The sequence below is a fragment of the Tympanuchus pallidicinctus genome, unplaced genomic scaffold (genome assembly GCF_026119805.1).
Source record: "Tympanuchus pallidicinctus isolate F22 unplaced genomic scaffold, pur_lepc_1.0 scaffold12, whole genome shotgun sequence".
In the NCBI taxonomy this organism is placed as follows: domain Eukaryota; kingdom Metazoa; phylum Chordata; class Aves; order Galliformes; family Phasianidae; genus Tympanuchus; species Tympanuchus pallidicinctus.
The window spans coordinates 7,373,152-7,386,317 of record NW_026294637.1 but is presented as its reverse complement, the minus strand read 5'-3'; the positions used below and the strand labels follow the sequence as shown (position 1 = coordinate 7,386,317).

At 49.6% G+C, this 13,166-nt stretch overlaps 2 protein-coding genes across 5 annotated transcripts in view; one reads left to right on the top strand and one right to left on the bottom strand.

Moving 5' to 3' along the window:
• The first annotated feature begins 599 nt into the window (after nt 1–599).
• On the top strand, nt 600–5,006 carry RLBP1 (retinaldehyde binding protein 1). 2 transcript variants are annotated; one of them, XM_052672376.1, is made up of 8 exons: nt 600–993; nt 1,726–1,769; nt 1,940–2,068; nt 2,240–2,441; nt 2,776–2,954; nt 3,586–3,744; nt 4,113–4,223; nt 4,487–5,006. In XM_052672376.1, exons 2-8 carry the CDS (start codon nt 1,758–1,760, stop codon nt 4,643–4,645), a joined length of 951 nt encoding a protein of 316 aa, XP_052528336.1. In that variant the 5' UTR covers nt 600–993; nt 1,726–1,757; the 3' UTR covers nt 4,646–5,006. The 2 variants fall into 2 exon arrangements, with proteins under 2 accessions (XP_052528336.1, XP_052528335.1); XM_052672375.1 differs by lacking the exons at nt 600–993; nt 1,726–1,769 and having other exon boundaries at nt 1,785–2,068.
• A 1,413-nt stretch (nt 5,007–6,419) lies between these two features.
• The window catches only part of ABHD2 (abhydrolase domain containing 2, acylglycerol lipase), a 39,056-nt gene continuing 32,309 nt past the window's right edge, over nt 6,420–13,166 (bottom strand). For all 3 annotated transcript variants that reach the window (XM_052671739.1, XM_052671740.1, XM_052671741.1), the window contains one exon: nt 6,420–12,637. In XM_052671739.1, coding sequence (XP_052527699.1) covers nt 12,441–12,637 — 197 coding nt within the window. In that variant the 3' untranslated portion in view covers nt 6,420–12,440. The remainder of the gene's footprint in view (nt 12,638–13,166) is intronic.

Sequence of the window (13,166 nt, the reverse complement as noted above, 5' to 3'; positions counted from 1 at the left end):
TCATCGCCATAGCAACAAGTCCCGCCCCCCCGCCCCCCGTACGTCACTTCCGTTCTCCGCTAGCCCCCGTCCCCCCGTCCCTACCTCATCAGCGGGTTCGAATCCCGCGTGCGGCGCGGGGATGCGAGCTGGTGGGGGCGATCCCCGGGCACAAAGCGCCTATTGAGGTCCACCTCGCGGAGCCGTCCCGGCCACTGCGAAGGGTTTCACGTGGGCACGATGTGCTGGCGCCAGGCCGGGCACGGGGCACGAGGGGCCCTGTGCAGCGTTAGCAATCCCTAAATCCGCATGTTACAAAACATGCCTTGTGTAAGCCCCTTCCTCCGCTCCCCCAAATCCCCAGAGCAGCGGGAGAGCGGCCAAGGCCCGGCCTCAATGGGCTCCTGTTCTCACTTCCCATCGCAGCTTTACCCACAGGTCTGGGGGAGCGCACACTGTGGCACCAACCCCACAAAGCCACCCCAAAGGCCCCATTTGGACGCCGTCTCCACGACTCTCCCCCATCTTGTGCCCACATCCCAAAGGCTGACTGCTCTCCAGCACGAGGATCACTGGAAGCTCCACCTGTGCTCTGCGTCCCACCATCATCCCTGCACCCTCACCCGGCTCCTGGGGCCGGTGCAGGGGGTGGCACGCTGCCCACCCCCAGCCCCGCACTAATAAGCACAGTTACACAATGGGAAGCTTTTATACACCCTTAATCGGGCCCAGCATCCCGCCCCTCCGCGCGCCCTCTGGGCCTCCAGCTCCCTCCTTCCCTCTCCCCATCAGCCTTTTGGAAGGCTTTAGTGGGGTTTCCTGCCTGGTTTACGAGGACTTAATGATAAAGCTGCGGTGAGTTGATGCCTTGTGACGGCCTAATCCCAACCCGGTGACTCTACAAAGCTTTCGCTGGGATTTCGTGCTGCTCCACTCTGCTCCTGCTGCCCAGCCCTGCTCCAGCAGCCCCCAGGCCCTCAACCTCCACGGTCGGTTTGGCATTCCCTGATCCTGGTGAGTATGGGGACAATGCACACCTCAAACATTGGCACTGGATGCCATAACCTGGACTACCTTGACCTCCAGAGATGGCTTTGATTTTGGGGTCTCAAATAATGGGGTGCTTGTGGGGGAAACCCTGGGAGGCATTGGGACACATGGCAGAGACATCTCTGACATGGGCTGAGCAGCAGGAAGGGTGCTGGGCCGGTGACGAGGAGGGCAGCCTTCATCCTCATTTGTCTGCATTAAGAGGAAGATGAAAGGATTGCCTGAAGGTTTTCTGCACTGCCCTCAAGCAAAGGTGCAGACAGCAAGCCTTGGAGTGGTGAGGGAAGAGTCCAAGGACCAAGGGAAGCATTTGAGACCCCATTTGCTCAGTAGGACTATGGCAGTGCCAGGGTTCCCTGTGTTGGCACGAGGTCCATTGGCAACCATGGGACAGCCCAGCAAGCCAGGTCCTTGCTATCTTGTCCTGTGCTGCTCTGGATGCAGACAGAGGTGAGTTCATGAGGAAACCCAGGGATGCCTCTGCCCACAGCTTCCCATCAAGACAAAAAATGCTGAAGACATCAGATGATCAATGCTCACTTATTTATGCTGCGAAGAGTCCTGGTGTTTCTCAAGCACTTTCACTGTCCATCAGGCTTCTAGCACATCCTCTATGGGGACTGGGCAAGAGGGATGGGGCACCAAGATTGCAAAGTCTTCAGATACCCGCAGGTAATCCCTCCTTCTCTCTTCCAGCATACTGCAGCTGATCAAGTCCAAAAGAAGACATGTCTGCTGTTGTGAGTACTGCCCCATCCCTATCCCACTGCACCACTCGGGTGCAACTCTGTCCTTCCCTAGAGTAACCTGCAAGGCACTGGGGCTGTCCCCAGCCTTGTGGGGCAGGGGGGCAGGGAGATTGGGAGCTGTCAGCAGAGGATGCCTGATGCCCCTCATCCTTTCGCCCCAGACGGGGACCTTCCGCATTGTCTCAGAAGAGGAGCAGGCACTGCGCACCAAACTGGAGCGCCTCACCACCAAGGACCACGGCCCTGTTTTTGGGAGGTGCCAGCAGATCCCCCCTCACACCCTGCAAAAGGTGAGACGTGGCCCTACTGTGAGTGGGGCACAATGGGGGAGATACGCTCTGACCACGCTGCTTTTTGGTGCCAAAATGCACCCTGGGCTGCTGGGTCCGGTGGCCCTGTGGGGTGCCCAGGTCCCAGGGCATCGTGTGAGTGCTGAGGACCCCATCCTGACTCTCCCCCAGGCAAAAGATGAGCTGAATGAGACGGAGGAGCAGAGAGAGGCAGCAGTCAGAGCGCTGCGGGAGCTGGTGCAGGAGCGGGCCGGCAGTGAGGATGTCTGCAAGGCAGTGGCTGAGAAGGTGCAGGGGAAGGATGATTCCTTCTTCCTCCGCTTCATCCGTGCCCGCAAGTTTGATGTGCACAGGGCCTACGACCTGCTGAAAGGTGGGGGTCCTTTGGCATCCCCTTGCCTCTTTCCAGTACCTCCCAGCACCCTCAGTCCTTGGGCTGGGCTGGCAGGGACAGGGAGCAAGGAGGACATTGGCTGGGACCCGCTCTACTCCTGTTTGCTTCTGCCAGGCAGATAATGAGTTGCAATTATCAGTGCTGGCTCCCAGATGAGCTGTTTTGTTCACCCAGATTTTCCCAGGACGTTTCCATATTTCGTGCCCACGCGGTGCCAAGTGGGGGGGAGCAGGGGCAGGGAGCTCCCCAGCACTCCCCTGGCTTCCTGATGGGCAAGCAGCTGCTGTCCTACCCGGCTCCTATCTCTCCCCAGGCTATGTGAACTTCCGCCAGCAATACCCCGAACTCTTTGACAACCTGACCCCCGAGGCCGTGCGCAGCACCATTGAGGCGGGCTACCCCGGCATCCTGGCCAGCAGGGACAAATATGGGCGGGTAGTGATGCTCTTCAACATCGAGAACTGGGACTATGAGGAGATCACCTTCGATGAGGTCAGCCCAGCCATTGCCCCCTGAACAGTTCTGCTCCTGGGGCTTCCTGCTGAGCAGAGCATCCCTTTCACACATTTGTATGGGCACACATAACTCCCATCCATCCGGGTTTATGCAGAACTTTGAATTTATCCTTCCAGGGGAATCTGGTCCATCTCAAAGATTTCCCCTTCTTCCTTTCTGATGCGCAGGATGCAGGGCACAGTTGGGGCGTGTATCTCCCATCCTAGATGACACAGAGCGAAGGGAGGCATCACACCATTAGATCAGGGTGCTTTAAAAAGGAAAGACCTGCAGGGCAGAGAAGGAAGCTGGCACACAGCATGGAAAAGGCTTCTTGGCAAAGAGACCTTCAAGCATGAGATCACAAGTTCTTCCAGCTCTGTTTTCTGCTCAGCCCTGAATTTGCTGGCACTGTATCAGAGCACTGACCCAGATGCGCGATACCTTGAGAGGGTTGTTGAGCATCCTCTGCAGTGCCCCCCTGCTCTGAAGCTCTGGGTCTGGTTGGGACAACCAGCTGAAGTTGAGCAGACCCAGACCCAGGTCCAGGGAACCTCCTGAACTTTAAGGGAGGTGAGACCTTGCAGTCACACTAATAACAGACCCTGCTGTCTCTCCTCTCAACCAGATCCTTCGTGCCTACTGCGTTATCTTGGAGAAACTGCTGGAAAATGAAGAGACCCAGATCAATGGGTTCTGCATCATTGAGAACTTCAAAGGCTTCACCATGCAGCAGGCATCAGGGATCAAACCTTCTGAGCTCAAGAAGATGGTGGACATGCTACAGGTGAGGTGGAGAAGACTGTGCCTGGGGCTAGCAGGGGTTTTGGATTGCCACTGCACTGTCACCACTGCCCTGTCACCATGAGAAAACACCACGGAGAGGCCATTTTCCATGTGATCTTGTGAAAAGGGAGCAATGAGTCATCTGGGAGGCTCTGCAGCTTCCCTGGTGCTCTGAGGACTGGGACAGCTGCTCCTCTGGGATCCTGCTGTTCATCAGAATAAGAAAGGGATGATGGAAGGGAAAATGGGAGGCTGGGGAAGGGGAGCGGAGGCAGTGCCAGTTGCAGTTCTTTTGCAGCTGTGCTCCTCTCCTGTTTTCTTGTGGCCAGCACAGTCTGTAACCAGCCATGTCTGGGTTTGGCATCCTAGGACTCCTTCCCAGCACGGTTCAAGGCTGTCCACTTCATCCACCAGCCCTGGTACTTCACCACTACCTACAACGTGGTCAAACCGTTCCTGAAGAGCAAACTGCTGGAGAGGGTGAGCGTGGGGAAGGGGCCTAGTGGCAGAAGCCGGGTAAAGCAGTGTGGCTGGGGGGAGATGTCACAGCTTTTGGAGACATGGGGACAAGCCTGGGCTGAGAGCAGCTGGTGGATGAGCTGGGCACGTCCCATGGGAAGGGGAGCCTGCTGCTAGGCAATGAGAAAGGCAGGCAGCTCATCAGATCGGCTCTAGGGTCCCTGGGCCATTTCTTTGTTGTGAGCAGAGTCACCCATCTCTGCTGAGGGTTCCTCTTGTGCCAGGTGTTTGTGCACGGCGAGGAGCTGGAGTCCTTCTACCAGGAGATCGATGCTGACATACTGCCAGCAGACTTCGGTGGCAACCTGCCCAAGTACGACGGCAAAGCAACTGCAGAGCAGCTCTTTGGGCCCCGCATCGAAGCTGAAGACACGGCGCTTTAAGTCAGGAGCTGCTCCCCTTCCCCTGTAAAATAAGATCAGAGGTGGTCCCCTAACCCCAACCACTTCCATACTGTAGCAATGGATGAGTGACTGCTCTGGGTGTGTTGCTCCGTGTCTGTTCCTGTCCCCAAAGCTGGCAGCAGGCTGCCTGGCAGCGGCTGGGATGCAGCGAGCACGTGCCTTGCTCTGCTCCAGCCTTAGCCTTTACTTCTGTGGGGCAATACAGCCAGAGAACACTGTCTCCACAGCCAGCTCTATGCGCCCACAGTTGATCACTGGGGAGCAACACAACCAGAGGATGCCACTGCAGAAGCCCTGCCAGGGGCTGGCTGAAATATGTATGCAGAGAAATAAAGAAGAATTTAACAACAGTGTGTCTCAGACCTGGGTCAGTGGTTCTGTTACAGTGCTACCAAGACCAAGCAGTGGCACAGGCAGAGCTGAGCGCCCAATTCTTGCTATGCAGGGCAGCCAGGGAGGAAGAACAGCAGCCACTGAGGGCAGGAGGTGAAATCTAACCACAGAACAGTGGAAGACACGCAGAATGTGGCCTCCTAAATCCTCTAAAAGCCTTAACTAAGCTGCCTCTCCAAGCACTGCACCTGGCAGCGAGCTCAGATCTTAGCAGTTCAGGTCAGAAAAGCTCCATGAAAAGTAACCAAGGAGGGGCACAAGGGATCAGTGAGGAGTGGCAGCACCTGTAGCTTTGAGTCAGCAGGAGGCAGATAATGGCATAAAGAGGAGGTGGAAGTATCTCCCTGCCAGGGAAAGCAAAGTGTTCTGGGTTATAAACCAGAAGCTCTGAGGTGGTGAAGTAAAAAGCGGCTCGTGAAGGAGCTGATCAGATGCTGGACTTCTCACTTGGCCATCAGCCACGAGAGCAGCAGGGCTTGGAGAAAAGCAAGGGGCTGCTGCCTGCCCAGGACTTGGTGGTTGCCTTCCCTGTCAGCACAGTAAGCCCCTTCTTCCCTCCCCCAGCTCTGCAGTTGCACACGACTGCCTTTCATTAGCAGAGCAAGGACCAGAGTCCATCCGCAGCCAGCGGAGTTGCAGGGTGCTGACAAGAGCTGCATTCATCAGGGCACTGGCTCAGGCTCAACCCAAACAGGATGTCTGCTCTGAAGCTGCTGGGAGGATGGGGCCTGTCTGGGCAGCCAACTGGGGTTAAATCCATTTTCACCAGCCCCACTTGATTCACTGAGCATTATGGGACACACAGCAGTTCCCAGCCCAGGGGCTGCGCCAGGTTTGTGCTGCAAGGTCTCAGAAAAGTATTGAAAGGCACCTCTGGCTGTGCTGAGCTCTCCACAGGCCAGCAGTCCCAGGGAAACAAAGTGTGACAACCATCCAGCCAGCGCAAACACAAGAGCTTGCTTGAGAGGCAAAGCAATCGCACCTCCTTTGCAAGACAAGCAACCAAGAAGTGCCATAGCAGCACTGCTCTTCATGCTGCAGTCCTTGTTCTGCTTCCTAGGACACAGAAAGCAGAGGAAGGCTCCAGGAGGATCCAGCAGGGGTAGTGAGGGCTGGCACACCTGCCCTGTGCTGTAACACAGCGCTCCTGGGCACTACTCCCACCTTCCTACTGCACACTTTGGCTGCCCTCCCCCCTGGAGGCAGGGAGAAGAGCAAGATGATCATCTTGGCTCAATACATTCCCATGCCAGACAATCTTTTGCAGAGGAAATCTTTTCCCAGAGGAAGAAATGGCTGCTTTATCTGTTGAGACTTTCCCACCACCAAAAACACTGTACACAGCTACTCCACGTAGCACTGGCTTCAATAAGTCCTTTATTTTTAAATAAAGAAATCCCACTGAATCAAAGATAACAAAATTACATTTTGTTTTGCAACGACTTCCATTTTACATCACACAGAAGAACAAGAATTAACGAAAAAAAATCAAAGACTGTTTTATATATATTTATATATATAATTTTAAAGGTAAACATCAGCAGAAATAGAAAAAATTGCATTGCTAGTTGCAAATCATCTCCCCTGCAGCTGTCAGCTTCAGAGAATCTGACTCAGAACATGGCAGCAGGAGGGTATCTCGGTATACAAGCTTTTTCAGGGCAGCATTTAGAGATTGTTCCAAAGTATGATTTTGCCAAATTGAGAACATTTTCACAGTAAACTGCGCTGCTCACCGAGAACATCAGAAGTCACTCAGTCTGTTCTAACATGGCTGCATGGGCAACACGAGAAGAGCTCAGGCCTGCCGTTCTGAGGGCTCCATGCACCCTCCTGTTTGGCATTTCAGAGAAAGGGCTCCTCTTGCAGTGAGTTTTTTCAAGAATTTCTAGCAATCTGTCATTGGGAAATAGGACGAGCTGTCAGAAACCACGCTCCTTTGGAAAGCTGCTGACTTGGGCTGAGCAGTCAGGTTTGGTTTTATCAAATACAAGTTGTATTGTTGCATTTTTTTGTTTTAAAAGACTTGCCATCAGAAGGGTCAGCATCTCAGCAGAGGTGTAATGGAGATCCTAGATAGAAATTCTGCATCTAATCAAAGCTCTTGCATGCCTGGTGACAGACGATGCAAGCTCGTCATTCAGACAGCAGCAGAAAGGCTTTGTGTAGAGCCACCTAGTGGGACTGCTCCTCAACGGCATCAAAGTCACCTGGGTTAGGCAAGGCCATAGGGTGAGGAGAATCATGGTCTTTACCCACAGGGCACACAGGGCCAGAGTTTTTTGAGAGTGTTATCAGACAGGCATGGAAAAGGTTGTTAGACACCAACAGATGCAACCTGATAAATGCTGCCCTGGACTGCAGTGTTTTTGTCCGTTGATTAACCAGCAAAATCAAGTGTTCAAAACAAGGTGTTCAAAATGGAATCGTTCAGAATAATCCCAGAAACCCTTTTGCTGCAGCGTGGAAAGCTGGCAACTGCTTGGACTCATCGACAGCAGTTGTGTCTGAGCTTCCCCAAGAGCAGAGAGAAGTCCAGGCCACTGTAAGAGACGCTCCCAGTAACGAAAGGGGCACAGATGCAAGGCAGCCCTTCCTTGGGTCTGTGTTGCTCTGAACCATTCTAAGCTTGGATAAAGCTCAGGAAGCCCTCACACCAAGACAAGCTGTTTGCTTTTTGCCTGGGATTAGAAGTCCCAGAGGAAACACTGCTCGAGTCACTGCAGCTCTGGGACCTGCCCAACCAGCAGGCCTGCCAGAATAAGGACATGGAGCAGGGCTTGACAAGACACCCTTCACAACACATGCCTTACACATGCAGCACAAGACTGGGGCCTTTTCTGATCTCCTTGGAAAGGGCTGTGAAGAATTTCAATGAGCTCCAGACAGATATTATATCACTTAAGAAAAAACGACTTGGAAGCAATCCAGGTGACTGAACTGTTTGGCAATTAATTCCTGAAGTTACTGCTCTGCTCTTTCGAGCTGTAGCCATCTTCAGCTATGCTGCTGAAGAGTTGATAGACACGAGAATTTTGGAGCTGTATGGTAGAAAGTCACTTATTAAGCTAACCCTCCTTCTATGACTTAATCTCTATGGCCAGAGGCAAATTTGAGGAGCAGAGCTGAAAGATGATCCACTGCTTTTTTAAGCACTAGAATAGACTGCAGCGAGCTGTAGGCTGCCCACAAAAGTCCTTTAGGTCAGCACACACTGGTGCAGCGTGCATCGCCAGAGGTGTCTCACTGCCTCTGTCTGAGAAATCCTTACTAGAAAGCAAAGCCCCAGAGCTCTGACACAGCTGTTGCTGAAGTCTCCAGATACGCTGATGTCAAGGGAAAAGAAAAAGGGCAAGGCACCATGTGTCCAAGGGCTGCAGTCTAGGAACTTGTGACAGATCCAGGACAAATGACACACAAGCAGCTTGGCTAAATTCAGTACTGGAGATAACAGTTGTTAATGTCCTTGCTTAATGCCCTGTCTTTGTAACCTGTATCTTCATGAACAAAGACCTGCAGAAGAACGACCAGGAAATGGCTGCAGGGAGGTTCAAGTGTGTCTTTACAGTACAGCCACAGCACTGCTGACCTACCTGAAAACATCTTCCATTTAGGTTCCAACAAAAGGATCATCAGATATGCTGGCAGATCGCGTGTAACAGAAGCTGCAAGTTCCTTGTATTCAGTATGAGCAGGTCCCAGCTGCTCACCAAGAAGCTTCAGATCTCTCCACACACTAAGATGGTGGTTGGACCAGCCTAACCACCAACAACAGCTCTGCAACTTGCTATCTGATTGAGAGAGTCCTTATTCAAGTGCTACTTACAAAGATGGGAAGAGAGAAAACTGCTAATGTGTTTTCTACTGTCACTTTGGAACTAAACAGTGCTCAGGACAGATTCACCATGCTGGAGGCTTCAACTGCACTGCAATGATCCAGAAGTACATGCTTTGACAATCTCATTTGTTTTGACATGAGATGAAAAAGAATTTAATCTCAAAGATGAAAAATTCATATTGCATTTAGGGTTCACTGGGCAAGTGAAGACCATTTGCTGACATCACAAAAACACTACTGCCTTGTTTCAGGAGAGAAAAGCAATTCAGGTTAGGATTGGACAAAATCCCATCCTATCTGTTCTACTGGCACTAGATAACACTGCCAGTAGGAAAGCTTAGCACTGGATTTCTTTTTTTGAACGTCTTTAGATAACAAGCACTGCAGTTTACCTTTCTCTTCTTCTACTGCTTCCTTGAGATCTCCAAATTACTGCTGAAAGTTTGACAAAATGAATATTGCTTTGAAAAGGCAGCATCAAATGGGGTGGGATGGGAAGAACAGATTTTTACTGTTTCCACCTACATCAAGTTAGTGAGTTTCAGGAACCTTTGCAACTACGCCCAAGTTCTTCCTTCTCAAACAAGCTCCATTAGCTGTCCAACCACAAGTGGTGTGAGCAGCTGTGGATGCAGGTAGAAAGTGCAAAAACCATCAACTGAGCAGGACAGGCCTATATCACTTCTCTAGTTGAAAGTTTCAAAAATTTCACAGCCCTTCTGAAATATGAAGGGATGGATTGCAGGGCAGAAAGCAAGAGCATTTCTTGAAAAAAGTCCTAAAGCAAAATCTCGGTTCCACAGAGCTACAGCTCCTGCTGCATTAAGAACTGCCCAGATGTTTACCTCATTTTTGGAAATATGTGCTTAAAAAGGTTTATGATTGACTGGCCATCTGCAATAGCAGCTGGATCAAAATAAAGGTGCATTTGAGGAAGTAATTTCTTCCATCTCGGAAACAAGAAAACCCTGTTACAAAACCTGGTTTGTCAAGGATGATCTCCATTACAAAAAGGAAGGTGGAAAAGCTCTTCAGGAAAACCTTTCCATAACAAAGCTCTGCTTTCAGATGAACTGGCATGACTTGGTGGAAAAGCACTCTGTTACCTCAACACAGAAGCAAGCAAACAATTCTCTCTCACTGGTACCTTTCCTGTTCTGGATCAGTCAACACCTGAACTGTTCCTTCAAGTCTGGGGTCCTGTGAAGGAAGGCAGAATTTCAGCCAAAGCTGCCTGGAGTTGATATTCATCTCACAGCACAGTAAAGCTGGACTGAGGCAGGACGTGAAGCGTTTCAGAGATGGTACCTTTTGCCATGGGAAGAGCAGCTTTGCCTCCTCAGGGCAGACTGCTGTGACCTGTGTAAGCTACAGATGTAGTATGTTACGAAAGCTGAAACATTTCTGAAGTTGTAACCCACTGGACAGAAAAAAATATATATACCCTACACACCTAGATTGATGCTGTATCTATTTGATGTCTACAAATGTTATTTATACCCTACTTCAGCTGAAGTGAGAACATATTTACGTCACATCCCGTGAGAATGACAGGAACAAACAGTCACTTGAGCAAAAATCTGCATTTCCTGTGTGACAGATTTTACTGATATACACAGATGCAGTATGAATACGAGGATAACAACACACACAAGATATCCATCAGCTAAGAATACCCTTTCTAACTCATGCCCTAAAATAGCTCTGAAGGAACACCCACAAGCATGACCAAGTACTGCAGTAGCTTTACTTGGCTGCATCTTTCCTTTAAGGAAGAAAAAAAAAAAACCTGGATTTAGTAACAAGGAGATAGCCACAGTTCATTGCAGCAGGCCAAGGTGTCTGGCCTAAGGCAAACTGAAAGGAATTTCCTGATATGATAATGCACCTTTGCTACAATAGTTAGTTATTGCTTTATTAAAATAAAAACCTACCTCTGCAACCTACTGAATGAAGTTCAGGGACAAGGCAGTCCAGAAGGCTTGTTCCCCCATATCACCACACTGAAGTCTTGCAGCTTGTTTCACTCAAACTATACACTAAAGTGCCTGAAACACAAACCAAGGCTAAAGCAATAAAGTGCTAACTGATGCAGGAAGCATGACAGGAAAAGAGTTTCACTGCCACTGTGATAAAGAAGTCCCGAGCATGGATTAATGAGACAAGAATATTGACAAAACAAACAGTAAAAAAAAAAAAAAGATTTCCACCACAAATTTTCAGTCTCCAGCTTGTCACAGGGCAACCTTCCTACCAGGGGATAAATGAGAGTCCTCAGTATTGGTCCTGGCACAGACCATAAAGCCACCTGAGGGATAAGCACAAGTAAGCGTGTATCTTTCCTGCAAACAGCTATCACACTTCACTTTGCATGTGCAAACTAGAAGAGAATGTCTGGGTGTGTGAAAGGAATTCAAGTGAAGAGCCAGTAAAATCCTGCAGCATTGACATAGATATGGAAGTAGTTAGACAAAGATATCATTTTATTTAGACAGGGCTAGACCCATCAGCTTCCCATCAACTGTAAGGCAAGTCATGTGTCTGAAAACCATTAAATGCTTTGAATGCTAAGGGCAAGAATTTTGGTATGATCTACCCTGATACAAGGGGAGTAAATCTAAATAGATACGTTCTTCCCCCACAGTTCAATCCCTAACAGAGTACCTACTACAAAATATTCTTAAAAGACACTGAGCTCACAAAAAGGTCCTGTAGATTCTTAACCAGAATCTTCCATTAGGAAGCCAGAGCCAGCTTTAAAAAGTCCTGTATCAAACAAGAAATCCATTACTAAAAATATGACTAGATTTAAAAAGAAGCAAATGTGACAAGATGATTGGTCTGGTCTTGGTGTGAATATAAGTTTACACTGAAACATTAACTGGCATTACCAGTCTGCAGCTTTCCTCTTCCTGGAATCCCAGTATGAAGATGCCCCAACCCACAGATATCTGAAGCATGGACAAGTTAAGCGTTTCTCACCTGACAGACTTGCGTATCTGCACTCTTAGGAAGTAAAACATTCCCTTGAGATGGTGCAAGGCTGGTGCTCTACTTGCAGTCAAGCACCTGTTTTTTTTCAAGCCACAATTTAGTGGCACACAGTCTGGACCACTGACTGGCCTGCAGCGTGGTAGAGGGTTTTTCTAGCACTGGGACAGAAGAATCGTAGGTACCCTGCCATCTACATCTAACTAAATGCTGCAGATCAAGTTCTTGATCAGCTGGTGAAGTGATTTTGACATCTGAAACTTCTGTTACATCAAAGCAAGTTGTCTTCGACTCAATAACCCTGTAACAAGTCACAGTAAGCAATCCAATTCTTCAAGCAGAGCAGTAAATTACAAACCCAAGTGACAACATAAGCGAAGATTCTCTGACCAGATATTAACCTCTGTTTTAACTCCAATTCATAAGGAAACTTTGTGATCAAACCCCAGCCATAGGATATCAAAAGGAATGGAAACCTGAAGCAGCAGGTGAGGGAACAAAGAGTTCCCAAAGGGGGAGATATACTGAAGTGATCCAGAGTCTTTGGGTCAATTACTCCTGGCCAGATACCGCCTGCTCTGTGTCTGAGCAGTGAGACTTTGTCTTCTCCCACTGGCAGATGGCATTGGCATACTGCACCACAAGCTTATCCATCCAGGTAAGAGGCTCTGGGAATAGCACAGACCCCTCGAAAAAGCCCAGATGGCCTCCATGAAGGGGCAACACATGCATGACATTTTCTCTTTTCTCTGTAAAAACAAACAAACAAAAAAGCACATAGGTCTTGAATGTTAGCATTTTTGAGCTGAGAACTAAACCATTTTGAGCTGTGATAATGAACTCAATTCTTGGTATAGGATCTGAAGCAACAGGAGCAATATTATGAAGCAGAAACAATGACCAAGGCCATGGCTAATCTGAAGTCAAAAGCACGTAAGCTTACAATTCCACAGAACAAGACAGTCCACAGGAACCAATTCCAGCTGCCCAAGAAATGCTGCTGGCTAGGCCATTATGGCAATACAGGTCACATCCTTCCATCTTTCATTCATACACTGGAGCTAGGACCATCAGCATCATGTCAAGCTACTCTAAAGCTCTGGCATATTAGCCACCTTGGTCCATGTACAGTGAGAAAATCCCTGTGCTTGGATCCATCTGGAAGCAGCTGAAGATTAATTCATCCGCCACAGCTTTTAAAAAGAAAGGATGAATCCTGTTTTCCTCCCCGTGCACCCACTGCCTGTGCAAAAAAACCCAGCAACCAGCTCCTTCTCT